Source organism: Melozone crissalis, unplaced genomic scaffold, assembly GCF_028551555.1.
Source record: "Melozone crissalis strain CALT ecotype California unplaced genomic scaffold, PUWL_Pcris_2 ptg000006l_1, whole genome shotgun sequence".
Taxonomy (NCBI): Eukaryota; Metazoa; Chordata; class Aves; order Passeriformes; family Passerellidae; genus Melozone; species Melozone crissalis.
Genome location: NW_026535784.1, coordinates 40,118,546 through 40,140,039, shown reverse-complemented (window position 1 = coordinate 40,140,039; position 21,494 = coordinate 40,118,546). Strand labels below are relative to the sequence as shown.

General features: G+C 43.9%; 1 protein-coding gene across 2 annotated transcripts in view; it reads right to left on the bottom strand.

Moving 5' to 3' along the window:
• TET2 (tet methylcytosine dioxygenase 2) overlaps nt 1-20,212 on the bottom strand; it is a 71,143-nt gene extending 50,931 nt beyond the window's left edge. For both annotated transcript variants that reach the window (XM_054293606.1, XM_054293614.1), the window contains exon 1: nt 20,122-20,212. In XM_054293606.1, coding sequence (XP_054149581.1) covers nt 20,122-20,151 — 30 coding nt within the window. In that variant the 5' untranslated portion in view covers nt 20,152-20,212. The remainder of the gene's footprint in view (nt 1-20,121) is intronic.
• Between the last annotated feature and the right edge of the window lie 1,282 nt (nt 20,213-21,494).

Sequence of the window (21,494 nt, the reverse complement as noted above, 5' to 3'; positions counted from 1 at the left end):
CTATTGCAAACCATACTAAGCATGGGTTTGTTTTTTTGTTGGTTTTTTTTTCCTATTGTTATCTTCCTACAAAGAGCTTTCTGCCTCTTCTGACTCATATTCTACCATAAAAGCAGAAATTTAAGGTCTAGGGTGAAGGATTTTCCCAACTTTACACGATCTCACTCAATATACTTCCAAGCTGTGCACCTCTACCCAGTATTTGCACTTAAAAACAATTAACAAATTATACGGGAAAAAATATTTATGTGCTATTTATATACCACAAGCATGCCTTGATGCATCTGCTGAGCTAGGGGACCTCCTCTTAGATACTGGAAGGATATAAAATGTCCTTTTGGCTTCCCTCACTGTTATAGTGTTCTTCCCAGAGGGCTATAGAGTGAGTTCTTCCATGGATGCATGTAAGTTCTCGCATGTGATCTCACTGCAGTCAGTGACATTATTTGTGAGATTAAATAATCACTACTGTGAAAAGCACTCATGTTCTTTTTAATGAAAGGGGGGAAAAAGCTTTTCAGTACAGGGACTACAATCCTACATGGAGCAGCAGACAAAGGCCAGAACTGGAAACAGGTGCTCATGGATCACACAAGTCCTTCTGAGGTCACCAAATGGGTCCAGGGCTAAATCTACATACAGACCACAGGACTACCCATTCCCCTAGGGCTCCTTTTGTTGATGTCTGAGGGACAGATTTCCCTCAGCTTTTGCCTGCAAAGTTACAAAGCTTTCTTTTTTAAGAATTGCTATGTAATAACCTAAAATAGCCTGCCCATCTATCCTGAGTGCAGCCAGGCAGAGTGCCTTCATAGTATCTGTCATGCCTAAAAATATTCCTGTTATGAAAACAGAGACAGAGATCTCTGGTTTTGTGTGCTGTGCCTGTGTGTTTAATGTACCTGTAAGTGCATGTGGAGATAGTCTGAGGGTGAGCTTCGTCATCCTCAGAGATGAGGATGCCCAAATCCTTGAATGCTGTACTGAAGGATTATTTAAACAGTGAGCATCATGGTAAGGGCTTGATACCTGTTTCTGAGTATCTGTCTATAGCTCTACTGCTGCACTGTAAATACATCAAAACCAAAGCAGACAGTATGTAAAGTAGAGCAGGGAATACCTCCAACTTCTAGACTTGCTAAACTTGCAAAGCTGTGGGCAGTGCTGCTCACAATAATACTTCACAGGCATGAGAGAAATACAGAGCAATAAAGAGTAAAATACAGAGAAATAAAGAGCAATGAGGCAGGTTAAGCCTCATAAGTGGGATGGGGTACACAACAGGGATGTTTGGAAGGAAAGAAACTGAAGGACAGAGCAAAGTAAGTAAGATGGACCTTGACTGGTGTGTAGAGGATGACAGTGGCAAGGGTCACAGTGACAAGGCAGAAAAGTGAGAGGCATTTTAGATCACATGTGGTTTTCCTTCTCTGAAAGTTTTAAGTCATAGAAAAAGCCCATAAAGGAATCAGATATGACCACACAGAAACAGGAACTGATGAGAGAATTTAAGTCTCAGGGTAGAGGAAAACCCTATTAGTTGAGTGTTTCTCACAGGGTTTTTTTACCCTTCTTGCTTTTAAAATGATGTTCAGCTCCCTAACAGAGGCAAATCCTGCAACAGAACCTGCCCAGTTTAAGTGTTTTAAGGTACAGAGGGAAGCAGAAAACATGGAAGCACAAATACATGCTGAGTTTAGGAGAACAGAAAGAAACAAAAGAAAGGATAAAACAAAGAAAAGGCCTTGGTTGTTTCCAGTTCCTCTGAACCTTGTCCAGGTCAGCACTGTTGCTGACTATAGTGCAAGACAGGAGTTTCTGCAGGATGCCCAGATTATATGAAAGGATGTTTATTTCTCACAAGTGCTATCTTTACATCCAGTGTTGCTTTGAGACCTTCTTTGCTTCATAGTCTCTACAGTTCTCCAACCAATATCTCCATGTACTCACCCTCTGAGACTGCTGAAAACTACTTGTAAATTCCCTGGAGGAAAGGAGACAATCAGATGAGGTAGCACTTTCCTGCTCAGTTCTGAACACAGAACCCGTAACCCTTCCAAAAGGACTGCCATTTACCCCCTTGAATAGTTCAAATAATATTCATATATATAATTAACATTTTAAAAGGATTTCTAAAGTCTGTGTCATAGCCTGTAAAATGCTTTGGCACATGCAGAGGAATTTAGGTATTTTCAGGTTAAAACAATTTTGGCAAAAGAAAGAAAACCAGAGGCAGTAATAAAAAGCCCAAATCCTTGAAAGCACATGAAGCGTCCTTCCCCATGCATTAGGCTGCAACAAGTGTGTTGATAGGCAACATTAGATATGCAAGGATGAAGTAAACAAAAAGCCCAAGGATTATGAAGTAAATATTTGGGCGTATTAGCTAACTGTTTGGGGGTGTTTTGCGTTTTTAAATTTGTTTGTGTTAATGTTTGAGTCCAACATGCCTTCTAAAAAAAGATAACTGAAATGATCTGTCTCCTGCCCACAGTCATCTCCTCCATCAATATTTGTGCTTATCTCTCCTCGCATGTTTCATGTTGTTTCAAGCAGCTCTTTAGCAAGCCACAAAAATGTTAGCTATCCAGCTAAGTTAAAGTGGACCCCAGCTGAAGTAAATATTCCAGGCATATTATCTCTCTTTTCCATTTCTTGGTTGGTATTCTTTGGGCCTGCTACATGTAGATCAGGAGTCTTTAAAATGTTTAGTGAGGGAACCATGCATTACAGTAACTCTTGCTTTCACAGTGCTGTGTTTCTATAGTAACCACCTTATTAAAGCACTGCAGCCATCTGCTTTAAATACTAACTTCACAAGACCATCAGGACTAGCTTAAAACGATATCACATGTTCATTAAATATTAAAACTAGAAACAAAGGGAAAGAGCTAAGAGAGAGGTCTTTTTCCTGTTCCTTCAATCTAATCTTTGAAGAAACCCCAACAATTGTTTGCTCTTTTTAGATAATTTAACAGTTCGTGCCACTGCTTTACGAAGAACTGTGGAAGTGGCCACACTTGCTGCTGGTGACATAAACTACAACTTTCTGGGATGTTGCAAAAACAAAAAAATGAAGGAAATAGCTTCTTGGGGTAGGCGTCAGTCTGTACATGTTTCCGACAAGAGATTTTCTGGACCCTGTTTTTGCTGCAGTGGTACTCTCACGCATACTGTGGTGAAGTCTTTAGAGGAAGGAGTGCACAGGAAAACAGCCAGCAGCAGCTGAGAAGTGCCACACTGAAGCAAACAACTGTCTGCTTTTATCATGGTCTGCTGAAGGGCAAATGCCTCAGAGAAAAGTATAATCACTCAGCAATACATTCAGCAGACCTCCAGCTGATAGCCAAAACCATGAGACTTAAACCCCCTATAGACTGTATCCTTAAGGAGCAGAAGCCTAGACATGGTTCTAAGTCACAGAAATGTCTGCTGCTTACAAAGGAACCTGCTTAAGTGACAGGCTGTGATGGCAAGGTCTTTAGATTAAGCACATCTGCTGTCTTTGTTTCCTTTCAGCAATTTGAAATAAATTGGCTGCTACCTTCTTTAAATACTGTCTTTCTTCAGACTGTGCTGCAAAGCCAAAGGTAGCTCCTTAGAGCCCTTCTCTATCTTGAGTGTGTGTTATCTAGCTCACACTCCAGAGTTAGTTACTTTCACTGTGCTTTACTTTCTGCTCCCTCATTCTGTGCTGCCTGTTCTGAGGCCCTGACCCAGCACAAGTTATTGTATTTGGAGTCAAAATACATGGGAACACTCATAATTTGCAAATTCCATCTGAAAATCTAACTGGAACAAGAAAGAGGAGATGTCAGATCTTTCCATGGTCAAACCATACACCTCTGGCACTATAGCTCAAGAGAAAGATTTTCTAGTGTTTTGAATTCTCTGTCTTCATTCACTACAGCTTAACAAAGCCATACATACTGCTAAGATTAAGTACTGTGTTCATCTGTTTTTCCCACTTCTCTTTACTGCCACATTGAGCAAGTGCCTACACTTAAGCTGTTCATTGCATTGTCCAGATCTTCTTCTATGGCAGAGAACTCTTTGCATCATGCAGAGAAAAGCAGCAGTGTGCCCAGATAACACAGGCATGGTCCTTGGACAAGAAATGCACATTCTGATAGATCACCAGACCCTCACAAAAATGTGTAATTACTCAAGATCCCCCCACTATGCAGTTCCTCCTCCTTGATGACACTAACTTCTCTGTTTCACACACTAGCTTTTCTTCTGAAGTTCTTAGGGTGTTCCTTGTATTGGTAGCCTGAGGGCAATGTATCAAGGCAGGAACAATCATGGACAAAAACACTGAATGAGGAACAGGAGTTCCTGGAGTTAGAGTGAACATCAAGCTGAGCAGTTATGTCAACATTTTTGAGAAAAAAGAAAATTTTTGCACAGGCTTTTTTTTGTGGCTTTGTCAGACATTAAGTTATTTTTCTTCTTTAGCCTTGGCAGGGCTTCAACTGGAATGCTTTATCTGTCCAAAAGGCAAAAATGTTAATCAAAATGAGAAGACCTGGAAGAGTACAGAATCTCTATTAGCAGAGGTCTTCTAGAGCAGATTATACACCTATTTATCAAAAGTGCCAGTTTTATTATTTAGCTGACTTGGGAGAAGAAGATGGAAAAAAAGGTCCTTCCATGACTATTTCATACAACTGTTAGGAACAGCTTGTCCATCTTTCTTACTGCTGTGCACTGGTACAGGGAAAGGCTGTTCAGTACATCCTGATGAGAATTTTCCTGGGTAAGGGTGTAAGCAAGTTTGAATAGGCCAAAAAGGAGTTCACAAAGGAAAGATACTGGCCACTCTTCCCCTCAAAATTAAACTAACCCAAATTGTCCACATCAAAACTTTACACTGAAACATGACATTCTTTTCATGTAGCTTCATGGAAATTGCCATTCTTGAGACAACCGTAGCCCATGTTTGTGGACCTGCAGCAAGGGTAAAAAAATCAGGGAAAAAAAAGAAAAAGGCTGCCAGGATAGTGAAACATGAGTAGAAGAGAAGGTCTGATTTTGCTGCTTCTGGTGTATCTCTGTTGAATTAATGAACCCGGGTTTCTGCAGCTTGGCTGTTAAATATATGCAGCTGCTTTCTTGCATTGATATATAACTTGACTACTAGAAATAGGGCTTTTGTCATGTTTTGAAGCTTTGGAGGTTGGCCATGGCCAAAGCCAGGCTGGTGGGCAGAGCACAGTAGTGTTTCTTGTAGGACTGAAAGACATGGGAAGAAACCTCAGGACCTCACTGGTTTAATCCTGTGTATATGAAGAAGAGCTATTGCTGGTAGGGTTCCGCCATCTTTTGTTTTTTTAAACTCACTCTATAAGGGGGATTTTCTTGCTTTCCTAAGAACATCTCTGGGCACTTTTCCCCAGTACTGTTAAAAATCTGAAATGCTCCTTGTTCCTTTCATTGTTTTTGTTCTCTTATTTACATATTATAGTTCTTACGACTCTTGAATTTACAGGACTTATATTTTTAAGTAGGGTGATAGGAAACATTTTCTGCCAGTGGTTTATGCTGAACATGTATTTTGGAGGCCCATTGCATGTTCCCACCTTGCCTTTGAGTGCTGCAGGCAGTTGTTAGTGTAACTTAATGTACTGTCCAGGAGGTATTCTGTACATTTTATTCTCTGTGCACAAAACCAATAAGCAGTTGGTCTGTAAAGGAACCATCTTCTGTTAAGAAAACAATAAATAAGAGAAACAGGAACAATTTGACCCGTCTGTCTGTCTCCTAGGTCAGGAAGTCCTCTTACTGCCTCATTCAGTGCTTCAACTTTTGGAGCACAATTGATGTGCAGTCCAAGATTCTCAACTCCAAGAGACATTAATACAGAACCTTCAGGTAAATACCAGAAGTGTTTTTTCATCTCTTCTCCATCTTCCCCTGCTTTTTTTTGGTAGACTGGCTTTTCAGAGTGGTGAGGAAAGAGAGAGTATTGACTGAAAAATATGAACTAGCAAATATCTCTTGCTCTCTCCCACACACCTAGGTGGCAGAGAGAGCTGTGGCTGGGAATAGTTGTTTATTATGCCAAGGGATTTTCTTCCCCAAACTGTGCACTGTCACGACTGTAGATCAATCCATCTAAATATAAGAAAAATCAAAAGTCCTAAGTCTGTTCTTTGGGAGTTGAGTAAAACTCTTTAGTAAGACTTGTACCTGTGCATCTGAAGACATAATTAAACTTTAGGTGTGCCTTTTGCTGAACTTGTTAAACAAGATTTCCACTGCTTTTTTACCTAGAGGACAAACCCATGAGAGAGTCTGTATTTATTTTGAGATACTCATCTAAACTGAAACAATGGCGGTATTCACCCTGTTGCATACAATGGTAATCTTACACTGTTCCCTTACCTCCTGCCCCCAGCTAAAAGCATTAAATAAAATAAATTTCATCATAAGCAGCACTTTTTCCCTTATATTCTCTTCATTGGATGACTAAAAGAAGCTCTTCATATAATGTAAGAAAATATTATAAACGATAAGAACATTCTCTGAGTAAGAGATTCACCAGACAGAATTTGTGTATCCGTATAGTCATTACACAGGTTAAATTAAATGTACTGGTAAAGCCCACAGACATCATAAATACCAATAATCTAGTCCTTGTAAACCTCAGTACTCTCTGATTCAGAACAATTTAAGAAGTGCTTTAGGGTTTCTGAAGAAAGACTCCAGAGGATGTACAATGATGTACCCAAGAGGAAAGCTATATACATTAAGGGATGACTTTACACTAAGGCTCTAATTCTCCATTCTCCCACTCTGCCCATACTTGTGCAGTTTCACACTAAGGTGGATTTGCTTTCCTCAGGCAGGAGAAATGCTACAAAGAGCTCTTAAATAGGAACACAGCAGTGACCTATTTTCAGTACTTCCATTCTTATTTCTAGGTCTATTATATACAGTGTAATGAACATTCAGCAGTGAAAAGACAACAATAACTGACCAAGTACAATTGCTCACATTCTAAATACAAGATTAAAAATAGTTAGGAGACTGGACAAAACTGGCAATGGGTCAGGGGCTGACCTGCAGAGCAGTTCCCCAGCTCAGGTTAGAGCTATCAGAGACCTCATGAAATGAGCTAGTGACCAAGCCAGAGTGAACACGTGTCACCCTCTCTCATTTCATTTGCTTACATAGCAAAGAATCTTTGCAGGAATTTTGACAACTCTAATGTAGAGCTGCCATGGGTATGGTTGGAAAAGATGACATCTATACCTAGAAAAATTTTATTCAGTAGTGGGATTGAACTGTTTGCAGAAGAGGTATGGAGAAGCTCATAGTGTGTCTTTCCTACAGGCTTTATCATTATGATATTTACAAACACTGCATGTATTACAATAGAACTACAGTCTTTTTACCATCTCATCTGCTTCTGAAAAGTCAAACTTTCTATTTGGGAGGAGGAAAATAATTTTTCGTCATTAGGAGGCTTTTGCAAAGCTGAGATTAAATTCTTCAATTCCAAAAGTGAAAAATGGAAGTGATTTTTAACAAGGATGGGTTATTTTTGCTCATTTCACAGCTTTTTCAAGAGAACTCTGATTATCTTAAGCAATCATTCACAGTTATAGTACCTGTCTTCCTCCACATACGTATATTTCTGAGACAACTCCAAGAATCTAAAAATCTGTCAAAAACGAATTGTTGGATCATGTACTCCACTCTACTATAAATTGCTAATTTCTAGAAAGCAAGCTGGTTTGAAGTACTTTGGCATACAATACGAACTTCTTTTAAGAGCTTCAACGATGAGGAAGGAATGCTTTCTTTTTTTTTCAGTAGATGTGTACTGTAAAAAATATATGTGTGAAGATAGAACATGGACATTTGACAGTTGAACACTCAGTGCTTATTTTGCTGAGGTAGCATTTCTGCTGTGCTTTTTTTTCTTAAGGCCCATGTCAAAAAACCAAATCAGCCATATAGTGGTATTCATGTTTTGTAGATGGAAGTGTTTAATTTGAAATTACTAAGGCAATCTTTTTCCTAAATGGATGGTCGCAGCCTGACTACAAAGCATTCATTAGTGCTTGAGTGCAAGTGTTAATAAAGGAATAAAAAAGGAACTGTCAATCAGGAACTACATGATCGTGCAGTGTTCTTTTCTTTTAGCCAAAGTAATCCAGCTTTGCATTTCCTTCCCATTGTGAGAATTTTATGTGCTGAGTTAGTTCAGTGCAGAAACAGAGTCAGAGTGCCGAAGAATACAGTCACTTCTATCCCTGAGTTGCTGAATCACTTACCCGCCGCTCCTGCTAGTTAATAGTAGCTATTTTTAGTTTATGGTGGAAAACGCTCTCATGGTGGCAATGATACTTCAGAACAGTTTGGGAGCAAAATCATCTGCTTTGAACGTCTCTCAGAGCCTGTGTGGGTACGAGCGCCTCGCTGTTCGCTCCCAGCACTGGCGATCTAGGTCAGCCTGGCGCGCGGGATGTGGCACTCGCTGCCTCTTTCATAACTGCCTGGAAGAGTTCTGGGGTCATGTTTGTAAACACTGCTGCCATGTGCGCGTAAGCACGTGGCAAGACACCAGCATGACCTGGAGTGCCGAAGCCAAGAGGTAAAGCTTGGCGCCAGGGTGATGTCGCTACGCCAACCAGTGCCAGCGCCCCGGCTGGCGCACACCCCGTGCAGCCCTGGAAGCCACCACGGCGCGGTGTTTGAAGGGTGAGTGGGAACCTTTGCCTGAATGTGGCACACGTGGATGTGTGCTAGTGTTGATGGTGGCCCCGCAGGCTCGTCTGTCAGTGTAAGCAAATGGCAGTGCTGAATTGTTCTTTAGAAAAATGGGACTCCCTTCTGCCCTAAGTCACTAAAATTGGAGCCCACTTGGTCCCAGAACACAATGCTCTTAGGGAAAAGAGCTGTACAAGGGCACATTGCCAAAGTTTCCAAAATGACTTCAAAGACACATAACAGAAACTTTGTGTCTGTAATAGCTTTTTGCTGGCTTTGCACTGATGAAATTAAGACCACGTTTCAGGCATTTGAGGAAGTAGCTCCTAAATTATTTCTGTTTATCAGTAGAAGTTGCGTGATATGGCCAGTACAAACAAAAGTCACGAGTCTTTAATTTCCTCTTAACGAGAAATAAGCAGATTCAGCCACCCAAACCTATGCAAAGTTTCATCTCACGCTGGCCACGCATTTTATATGCTTCAAGGAAAAAAACCAAAACATATGACAGGGGGAGCAGTCTGTGGTCAATGTCCCTCTCCATTGTAGGGGCTCTGTTTCAAGCGCAGCTGTAAGTCTCATTTGCTTTGACCTTTCCTGGGGGAGCTGAGAATAGGACAAAGAGTTAAAGTGTTACCAGTCTCTGCTGAGTCTGCACTTCTCGGCCAGGCAAACCAGAGAGGCGGCTGGAAGAGGGTGTGCTCGCAGCAGAGGGTGAGCGGGAGGGGGTGCGGGGAGGGAGAGTAAAACAAAAGGAGAAAAATAAACTGTGCACACCCCGAAACAAAACAGGGGAACAAGTACAGAAAAAGTGCTCGTCTTTGAAGAATGGGAACTTTTCTGTTTGTTTCCCTCCATGTAGTTATATCTTGTTATCTGAACTCAAGGTACGGTAGATATATGAGTCCTTGAACTCTGAACCGGTGAGGAGAGTAGCAAAAGTGAATGCAATTTTAGCTGAGCAGCTGGAAAGAAACAGGCTTTGTCTTTTTGTGCCTCAGCTATAGGAGGCCATTTAACGCTGCAACACACAGCTGTTCAAACCTCTTTCTTCCTGTATGCCAGTGGCCTGCTAAAACAAAGCAGAACTAAGTAAGTCTTCTCTGCGTGACAGTGCAACTCTGGTTTTAAATACTAGCTGCTCTGAATTATTTGTGTTTTGTTGAGCCCCATCTCTTAAACCTGGGCAAGACTTGGTCCCTGGTTTGTTAGTGGGAAATGAAAACAGTAAAAGTGTCCATTCATTTCCACAGGCTTTTTGAAATCCTGCCCTACTGTAACCGTTACCTAATTCCTTAGTAGTGTTTCTGGAAAGCAGAAAAGTACCTTCCTCACTGTTGTGTGTACATCCAGCTAGCGCTCTCCAGTGCTACTACGCTATCGAGCAATGAAGTTTCTATTTTTGACTCACTGTGGACAACCTTGCTCTAAACCCCGGGCCTGAATATTGCTTAAATGTAAAATGAGTAAACCTGAACAAGCTAGCAGCTGCACAGCCCATCAGAGCCCTGCCTTCAGACACGACTGCTGCAAGCAGCCAGGACCGTGGGTGAAGCACAGGAGCTCTCCCAAGCTGCAGCGTGGCACCCAGCGGTGCAGGGACACCCAGGAGGGTGTTTGTAAACAGCGTGGCCACGTGCACGTGAGCCACGTGGGGCTGGGCTGGCTGAACCTCCAAATTGCTCTGGGGAGAGGAGCAGCTGCGGAGCTCCCAATGCTCCACTCCATCTTTTTCCAATGTATTTGCAGTGGTGTTCTATCTCTAAACATGCAGGGAAAAATCCATCTGTCCTTCACGGTCAGCTGCATCTGCCAGCATCCAGAGATGCTGCATGAGCTAAATTACATATTGGATTTTATTTCCAAATGCAGTTCATCATGGATTGTATCACAAGTCCATGAATGTGCTGAAGTTAAATAGGGTGCTTGGTTAAATGCACTATGTAACCAGGCAGGCTGAGCTAGGACTATGATCAACAACAAAGGAATTCTCAAAGGCCAGAGACATTAAAGATTACCATCTCCAATTCAGGTCGAGGAGAAGAAGGTGGACTCTTGAACAGAAAGCTATGAATGCTGCTATGGTTAATGTTAGGTCAATGCAGGCTTGTGCATCCCATCTCCAGCAGAGAGATTTCTGACAACAAATGAAAATTGGTTTTATTTTGGTATTTTTTCCTCCGTTGAGCTCTGCTACCAAGTGTGATGGCAACATGAAGGTTCATGGACCCTTCATTAGTACCTTTAATTAATAAAACAGATCAAATGGGAATTGTGTGGTAGATTGGAGCTGATGTACATGAATGGCTTGCAGACTGTGGGAAATCTTGCCTGAATGAATAGGAGGATCAAGGGTATTAAAGGGAGTTAACTGGAGTACCTACTTAGAGAAATGTCATAACTGTTTCACACACTGTGATTAAGCGACACAACCTACTATTTTGAATTATTGTTATTTTAATTATTTGTTGGGAGGTGCATGGAGACATGTACCATTTTACAGTGCCGGTAAAATGGAGATAACATTCTTCCCTGCATCCTTTCTCAGTTGGAGTGGAGGGTTTAAACAGTGCCACAAAGCAAAAAGTCATCCTTTTCCCTGAGGAGATTTATTTAATTTCCTGAGTTGTTTTGGATAAGCACAGCTGATTTAGAGGTCCGAAAGTTTGTGCAGCAAAACCAGAACATGTTGTCAATCAACAGAAAATGCTACTGAAAACAATATTCTAAAAAAAAGTGAAAAGTGTCTAGTTTCTGTTTCTTAAAATTGATACTTCTGTTATCTTAGTAAGCAGAGAAAACGATCAGTAAACTTCTGAATGAGCAGGAAGGAGGGTAAAGCACTGGGGTTTAGGAGATATGGGTTCAGTTCCCAGCTATACCACAGCTTTCCTGTAGGTCTTCTAGGGTTAAGAAAAAAAAGGCACAGAAATGAATGACTCCAGCAGGGTTTGTACCACATTGCATGATCTCTGTGTGCTTTGGCTCTCAGTTGTTGCTTATTAATTTTATACCCTTTCTCTCCTTCTTTGCGTGTTTTGCCTGCTCATTAACATCAGCACCCTGGGGAAAAGGCTGCAGCAGTTCTGCTTAGGAACTCCTCTTACACACACACACACACACACACACACACACACACACACACAGAGCAGGCACTAATAGCAGCTTTGCTTTATTTACTGCAAATATTTAGTTTTTTGAAAGGGAGCTGCCTGCCTCTGCTATAAACAAGAGTTACTAACACTCTGGCCCCTTGTGTGCTGCCAGACCCCTTTTCTCTGCCTCTTTTACTGAATTAAATAGTAAGACAGAACAAAAATGGCTTATGTTTGTACAGCCCCAAGCACAGTGGGATTCTGTTTCGTGACTGGGATATGAGGTGCCTCCTAATGTGCAATAATTAATTTCACTCTATCCACTCTCCTTATATTTAGAAGCATCAGAGTTGCCATCCTGAATTAGACTCATGCTCCAGCTTGTCCAACAAAGTATCTCTAACCAGCTCACTGTTTCAAGAAAAAGCAGCTATTCTGTTAGTAGCTAGGCCCACTCTTCCAGAAGCAAACTTCGTATTCATCAGCTAGAGACATTTTATAGCAAAATACATGTTAACTTGCAACTGCTTTGAAAAGTTGGAGTTTCTAAGTAAAAATTTGGTTTTTAGCTTCTATACCTGTAGTCTTTCCATCCATTTCTTCTCCCTGTCCCCACAAAAAACAAAACAAAACAAAAAAAAAAAACAAAAACAACCAAAACCCAAAAGACCTACCTTTCTTTTTCTTTTTTCAGTACTACAGAGTATATGACTGACTAGGTGCCTCACTGCCTCAGGTGTCTCTGGTATAGCTTTGCAAGCCCAAGAAGAATGAATAGAGCTTTGTGAAAATGGCAGTTTGCAGGATCACAAGCCAGCTGACACTGGGAAAAAAAAAGCCACCTATACTTAATGTATTGTCAACTGTACAACATAGACACAGTGAAAAAATAGATAGAAATCTGTATTTTCCTGCCTGGTTTCTCACTTCTCAGGCAGTACACAGAGTAATAGAAAGAAAACAGATCAGCACAGTTCTTGGTTTTGTTACTGCTTTCTCACACCTACAGAAGCTTCTGTGCATTAGGGATTACAGGGAAGCAGAAAAGTACAGGTCTGAAGTTATTTAGGAAAAACAAATGTTCCATGTAAAGTATGGAAAGCACCATAGAAACAACAGAGAACTGAAAGGCTGCTGTATTTTTCTGCTTTATGTGGTTTTCATCTTTATGAATATCAAGACTGTTTTCCCTATTTGGTCTGTATTTTCACTTGCTCCTAGGTATGTGATGTGTACATTTGCAATTACCTGTGCATGCAATGGGAAACACACTACCATACATTTTCCTTCCCACAAAATGTCTACTAGATCCACAAAATGAAAGAATTGTTAAATCTGACCCTTTCCAGTTGTTCAGCTTTCATGTTTTTGATTTTTAGTGTTGCCATTTAAGTAATACTTCATAGCTGTTTTGGGGAGACAAACTTGAAATTAAATAGAAAAGCAAGCAAAGGAGTGCAGAGGGAACAGAAATTTGGTAACCAGAAAGTATGTTAAAATTTGTAATATGTGTGCACACATACTACTGCTCCATATCCCAGGAAGAGGTGAGTCCCATGCATTTGCCAGCTTTCATAAGTTCTCTTCTAGGGATAAATTGCATGTTTTATTAAGCTGTACATGCACTTGGAGCTTCATGGAAATACCTCACTTCTGTGGTCTTTAACTTTGGGAAAGCAGTAGAAACTCCTGTTTTACTGCAACAATTCCTTTTCCTCATTTTACCGTGAGCAGGAGAGTCCAATGCTACTTGCACGCAAGAGAAAATATGCAATCATTCTTTTCTCCTTTTTGCTTACATAAGAGCTGAAAGAGTTTTGTGTCCTTTGGCAAGTATAAAAATTTTATAACTTCAAAGAATGTGACTTCAAACACAAGTGAAGTAGCACTGAAAGAACAAACAGATTAAACAAAGATGGAAAAAAAGCATTGGGGGCATGAAATGGGGGTGAGTATTGCATGAACAGTTGTCTTTCATTTGAAGGGACAAATCTGGAAAGATGCTGAAGGACAGAGAAGATGAGGGCAAAACTCTCCCTCCAGAATCAGGCCCAGGGTTAATGTTTACCCTTTGATCTCTCTAACAGTGCTAGAATTGGCAAGAGAAGGAAAAAACAGTCAGCACAAACTCAGGAATGCCTTTGTCACGTATTCTTTCACATGCTTTACTCTTGCTTGATACCTTCTGCTGCCCAGACAGTGCAAGAGTAATGGGAACTGTGGGTCAAAAAAAAAAGGCCAGAAAAGAAAATGAAAAGTGGTTAAAGAGCTTACTGAAACAGAAGCAGATTCTGGATATGACACAAATAATTTTATCCTGCAAATGAGAAGACACCACTGCAATGTAATTACAAAATTACAGTGTTGTAATAGACATCAACAGAAAATGGGAGTAACCAATGTGAACATACAACTGCTAGCAGAAGCCATGTGTATAACAAGATCTGTGATCAGCCTTCCTACTCTGTTGCATTACAGTGAATACAATGACTCATCCAGACAAATTCAGAACGTGGAAGAGGCATTTGTACCAACTGCTTCCTTGCTATGAGGAGAAAACAGACCTTAGGATTCATTTTGTAAAGCAAGTAATGTGCTTTGCACAATGTTCTGAGTGCTTCCTGCAAAACTGCCTAAGAAAGTCTGAAAAATGTGCATGGGACCAGAAAAGGAGCATTAGAACCTCTGATAATAAGGTCCTACAGCACATGCAGGGCATAGGCTTCAAGTGTCTCTGAAGACCAGAACTGGCCTGACAGGTTTAGTTTAGGTCTACAGGTGAGAGCAGGAAGCACGTTGTCAGTTGGGTGCTTCTGAGCAGCTACAGTGCATTTTCACAGAATCACAACATTTTTGTCTTTGCAAGGAATCCCTAATAATTAACACAATTAACACCACTTTTCCCCTCCGGTTTTTTGGTTGTTTTTTTTTTTTAGCAACAGCTTGGTGGCATTATTCATTTGGTTGGGTAAATGCAGAAATTTCCACCAAGCTTCTTACATCTAATGGAGACCCAGAACTTGCCTTGCAGTGGTATAAGCTTTCGTAATGGCAACGCCTCTTTGTGTCAACATGTCTCATTAAGTAATAAAGACTTTCAGCTATTTGATTTTGCTCATAAAATTAGTGGGATTCACAATTTCTTTCTTGTTCTTTATAAAGGGAATTGTTCTAGTATCCTAACAGGCAGTGAATCATGCTTAATTAAGGAAAAAATATATAACCATTTACAGTGGGATTCTTATATTGTAAAGAGCTGGTTTGCCACAAAAGCTTTTGGAACTTGAATTAATTATACATTTTTAAAAGGGGAGGAGGGGCACAAAAATAATTTGAAACCTTTGCAATAATTCCCTTAACCCCCATCTCATACTTCAGGTCAGTCTGTTCCAGACAAACCCATCAGCACAGCCCAGACTGTGCTCAAGTGCAGAGTAAAAAAAACAACAGCATTTGACAAAGGATCCAGTGGTCTAGAATGCAACACAGATGCAGAAAGCTCGGCCAAAACCCAAACTATGATATGAGTTCTTAAAACTCTGCATTTTTTTTCTGTCCCTCTCCTCCGCTCTCGTGAGGACTAGGGACATTCCTAGAACTCTGTCCTCACTGGCTGCGTCAAGGCAGCTGCTGAGGATGCTGGGACACTGTTTGTAAACACTCAAACCACGTGCACGCAACCACATGGAGAGTCATCGTCCTGACCTAAACCTCCCCACTTGGTAAGCTGGGCTTTTGCTGCAAAGGAGCCAAATCCTTTCCCAACACGTTGTGACTTAGAGTACTCACGCCAGGACGCTGGAACACAAACTTGGACTGCTGATGCATTATTGGAAAGGAGATTAGGCAGAGGAGTTTAAACTTTAGTCACCGAAATGTGAGTTTAAGGACAGGGTAGCTCATGTAGAGTGCTGAAGATGTTCTTTATACAGCTGCAAAAATTCAACTTAAACCTGGAAACTTCCCCTCCCCCATGCATACACCTGGTAAAACCAATATTGCTATGCTGGGAAAACATGTGGAATATATTTGAGGTTAGAGGTAATGCTGTAGAACATGCAAAGATTATTTCATGTTGTCTAAATTGCATCATAGTATTTAATCAGAATGTGACTGGTACTGCCCTGTACCTGGGGAAGACACTTCCAAGGGGTATTTGATTTTTGAGCTATTCCTGGTTATCCTAGCTATCTAAACACTCACCTGCTCACTTCTTTGAAACTGTCTGTTGTGGTTTAACAAAACTTTGTACTTGATTAGGCTTAAAATGCTGAATTTTCCTTTCTTGCTGAACTTGAGCATTGAACAAGCCTATTCCTTTCCATACTGCAACAGAAATGCGTCCTGCATTAACATTTTATTTTTGTTTTAGTAAGGGGAAAAACACACACACAAGGAATTAGGTCAAATACTGCAAGCCTTTATTTGTCTGTAAGAATAATCCTTCTGGGATTTCTTGCCATATGTATACTACAAGGCAACAACACTCCAACTTGGAATCCCTGCCTCCACAGAAAACTTTGCTTTTTAAAGAAGCCTCAATTTTGTTCAGGTTACTAAGATGACTCAGCATTCTGGAAGGTGTTTTGCAGAGATGAACAAGCCTGCTTGAAAAGACAGACAGGAATCTAAATCTTTATGCCTTTTATTTGTTAAACTGTTTTTCAAAGCATGGCAATTGTCTTTAAAGTTATCTCAGATTTAAAATTCTTTATTGTGAAAAACTAGTAGAAAACTCTTTTTGATCCACCTAAAAGTTAGGACTTATTTTTTTCTTTATTTCAAGAACAGTATGAGATACATGAGTAAAATTAGTTAGCTGTTATTTCTGTTTCTAAGACCTTGTGTTTCTCTACCTTTTTCCTCCCTGCTATGTAATGCAAAGCACATTCCCAGTATTTTAATCCAAACAACCTTTTTGGGTCAGTCATCAGCTGTCCTTGGGATTAGTCCAGCTGATGCTGGAGGGTCAGAATTTCATTCCTTAACCCCACCATCTCTGCATCCACCCACTGAGCAGTTTCTTAGCAAAATGGGTGATTTTCCATATATATATATGGAAAATCACCCATATATATATAAATATATATATAAATATATATTTTTATATATACAGATTTTTTAAGGAAACTTATCAGCCCTGAGGTAAGGCAGAAGTGATTTCTTTTCAATGGGTGACTCAGAGGATGATTACTCATGGTACTTTCCATTTGTAAGGCTTTATTTTCTAGGATTATTGGGACCAGGTATGCAAATTGAACATGTAAGCAGAGATGATGAAGTAGCAACCGGAACTATGGCAACTTGTTAGTAGTTGCTTGTTCAGTGTTCAAAGGCATATTTCTGCTGCAGAATGTCACTAAATGAGTAAGATGGTACTCACTGCCTTATGAAGTAAGGGATGGGAATAATGCTGCAAGTGTGATTGATTCATACAATTCTCTTTTTGGCTTTCAGCCATGATGCAGTCATATGCTTTATCTCTGTCAGACTACAGCTTTCTTTTTTTTTAATAATGAATCATAGTACATCCCACTCCATTTCAGAACCAGCACATTGCCTTTCAAAATGATGTCACAACTCTTAATGCTGCTGGCTGACTGCCTTAACAGCAATCAGAGTGCTGGACTAAATAAATACTGTATATTATTTGCCAAAATAATTTGTGGTTGTGTTCTCCAGCACATTTTCCAAGATAACCACCGACTCTACTTGAAACTTGGCAACTTTGTTCTACCACTTTCAAGCTCCAGTTGTGAAGCTAGCTTACAGATGCTGCTACCATGCCTAGAGCTACTGTGCAGCAGCCCAGTGAGAGAGGCAGAGGGGTCACTCCCTGTGACCAGCCAAATTTGACAGCTCTTCTGGAATTCCACCTTGAAAAACTGTCAGCTTTTCAAAAAGGACCTTACTTGGCTCCTGTCGAAACACAAAATACGTCTTCCACTTGGAACTAAATGGAACAAGGAATTTAAAGTCACTGCTAAGGCACACTGATAAAAACACTACTGTCCATGCAATTTAGGAGTGAAGCACTCCCTGTAAACCTGACCAGAGTCAGTAACATTAATCCAACATGACCTTTGTGTTTTTTCGAGCAGCAGATTTGCTCCAAAATATGGTCAGGGGGTTTTTCCCCCCCTTTTCTTTAGGGCTGTGTGGCTCTTGTTAATATTTAAGAGAACAGTCTGGAGGACACAGGCAGCAGCATCTGAAGTGCTTGGGCAAGAAGGAACAATCCCATCAAACTTTGGCAGCTGAAATGTCAACTTCAGCAGCAGCTACAGGTTCTCCCAATTCCACATGCAAAAGCCAAAACATTTACAACCTCGTATTTCTGCTACCCATTGCAGCACTGGTACCAACAAGAGACCTTGGAAATCTGTCCATCATAATAACTCAATAACTCTGCAACAAGCGCTCATTTCTTGTTCTTTAAACAACGCTGACATGCCAAAGTCTAAGACCATGTGCACTATATAAAAACAATATCAGTTTTTCTGGCTAAAAGCCACCACAATGAATCACCACAATGCCAAAGTTCTCATTAAAAACCTTACTACCAACAGTGATAGTTCTGTAGATTCGGGTGCCTTAGGGTCTCCTGTTCAGCCCTGTCTTCTTTTGAAGATTTGTTCGGAATGGGCAATACAAAACCACTTTCTGAGGTTCCCTGGATGCATTTACAAAGGGGTTTTTTATGCCACTTCCCAAAATGTAACAACTCTTTCCACTGAAAGATGACTTTTGAGTTCTTAATTTCACATTAACAGCAGTTTAGTACCACCACCAAAACACTGTTGTTTTCCGCAGCTTTGCATTTCCTTTTTTCCCTCCTCCCCTCACCCTGGCTTCTAGATTTAAATGTTTTCTGACTTCACTGGCAGGGGTCATTCTAAGCTTTCCAAGAGAGAGACAAAACACTGCCTAACAGAGATTTTTTGCTATTGGTTCCAAATGGTGATTTTCTGCGGGATAAAATCCAAGATGGGCACATTGTTTCAGAGAGTTAACAGCAGCAGCCAGATCCCGCTGTAACTCCAGTTTAGACATGACTATTGATCATTGACTTCTCCCTGTTGAGTATCTTCGGCAACCACGTCCTGTTTTGCACTTTGCAGCCTCCAAAGTGCTACAGTGGAATACACACGCAGATACACAAGTGAATGTGTGACTGCACTCACCCCCTGCTGCAGTAAATCAACCTGCCATTAACACGCGAATGGAACGGCCTCATTACCCGATAAACAACACCCACTGACCTGCTTTCACTAGGGACACTGTTATCTGCTCATCTCTGAAACTCTTCAACTTCACATTGAAAGGAAGAAGAAGAAAAGAAAATGATGCTGAACATATATTCGGAGCTGCCGATCACTGCTCAAAGCCTGCACATTGGCACGCAGCTCATCATGGAAAGCAAATTTTGTGATGAGATCTTAGGCTGCAGCGTTTCGATGAAAGCACGCTAGACCGCATCACTTTTCCCTTCACCTCATTCCGAAAAGGAAAATTACTTAGCAGAAAAAAGCCTGCTGAATTTCCAACACTCAGACCGCGAGCCGAAAAGCGCCCTTTTAACTCTGGGCAAGAGAATCAGTGCTGGTGTCTAAGGGGGTGATTTAACGCCGATAAACTCCGCGATGCGAGCGAGCGAGCGCACACTGCCGCGCGTCCGACTCAGGCGCGGCGAGGTTGTTGCTCTTGTCTGTCATCTGGCGGGGAACGAGCCTGACCTCGCCGAAAGCGTTCTTTTAGGGGCACACGCTCGGGAAAGTGATTCTCCTTTTCATCCCGTGGCCACATTGTGCCCCGACGGCGAGGTTTAGCAGCGCGGGCGAAACACGCGCGTGGACCATCGCACGGAAAACGGGAGGCCTCGCTCCGAGCCCCCGCCTCGCCCGCACGCACCTCTCCCTCCCGAGCCCCCGGCACCGCGCTCCGCTCGCCGCCCCCTCGCCCTCCCCGGCCCCGCGAGCCCCCCGCCTCTCTCCCCTCTCCCCGGGCTGCGCCCGCCTTTGTGTCCGCCCGGGGCCGGGAGCGGCACAAAGCCGGGGCGCCTCCGGCCGCCGTGCCCCGTCCGCAGACAAAGGCGCGGGGAGGGGCGGCGAGGCGAAGCCCGGGTCCGGCCCCGCGGGGAGGGGGCGGCGGCGCCCCGGCCGCCCCTGTCAATCAGCCGTGTTGGGGGACCCGCGGCGGCGCCCCCTCCTCGCCGACCCCCGGCGGCGCGGCGCGGCGCTGCCCCGCGACACCTCCCGGCGGTGCCGGGCGGGGAAGGCGGCCGGCGCGGAGATCCCGCTCTGACCTCTGCCGCGTCCCTCAGCCTCGCCGACATCCAGCACGCACAGCCCGGGCGCCGCGCTCCCCGCTCCTACAGCGCCGCCATCTTGCTTCCTTCTGCTCCTTGGCGAGCGCGGCCGGGCCCCCGCATCAATATGCGCGCGGCGCCCTGACGTCGGCGCCCGCCCCGCGCACCGCCCCGCGCGCGCGGCACGGCTCCCCCCGGTCCCCCCCAGCGCGCGGCGCGGGGGCGCCCCCAGCACCGTCACCGGCGCCGTCCCCGCTCCCGACCGCGCGGGGCTTTTTTCCCGGCTGCTGACGCTCTTTCGGCCTTTTGGGGATTCCCACCCCCGCCCTCTCGCACCCCTCCGCCTTTTCTGCTTTCGCCGGTGGGTTCGCGGGACGCGGCGGGGCGGAGGGCACCGCCCTCCGTGCGCCAGCCCCCGCCACCCCCCGTGGGACACCCCCCGTGCCGCATCCCTCCCGTCCCCGGGGGTCCGCGGCACTTTCCCACGGCCCCGGGAGCCCGTCTGCTGTGCGCGGGCTGCTCTCCCCGGCTGCGGCGGGAGGCTTGGGGGTGCAGCTCGGTAGTGCGCGGTGGCCGGCTGACAGAGTAAAAGAAAAGCCAAGAAAGAAAAGTGGAGGGGGGGAGGGGGGGGGTGGGAATCGAAAAAACCTCCTCAGACTTCCCCAAAATGAAGCCCTGTGCCCGCAGACACCGGGCTGCCAGCGGGGATTGCTCAGCGCGGGGTGAGCTGGGCACTTGTTCCTGGGAGCGCCCGCAGCCCGCGGCTCGGTGCGGGACGAGCGGGACCAGCGGCACCGTTCCCAAACTACGGGCTCGGGGCTCGCCACAGGACAAACGGCGTCGTGCCCACGACAGTCGGAGCCGCAGAAGGAGGTCCGGCTGCCTGTCCCAGCCCTGGGAGCGGAGGTTGGTGTCCCCCGAGCCTGCCAGCCCCCGCCGGCGGGGACAGCTCCCCGCTGTCATCCCCTCCGTGCGCCGCTCGCCGCCTGTCACCGGCGGAGCTGGAGCCCTTCGAGCGGGGCAGCTGCGGGGAGCAGAGGTAAAAGTATGCAAAGTCGCTTCTCTGGGAACGGGCGCTGGGCTTTCACACCGCCGAAACACCGCCCGGAGTGCCGAGCGCCGGACGGAGCCCGGGGCCGCCCCTGCCGTGGGTCCCTCCACTTACCACTGCGCCAAGCAGAGCAGCCCACAGGCTGCTTTCCTTCCGCTGGTCCGGGGCAGGTGCGGGGCCCGGGAGGATTTTAGGAGAGCATGAGCTTTCCAGACAGGCCCTCTCCCCCTCTCCGGTGTGTCTTTCACCCCAGGGGGTGCCAGGAGAAGGTCTACAAGCGCTGCGTTCATCAGTGGTGCCCGAGGGATGCTGAATCCGC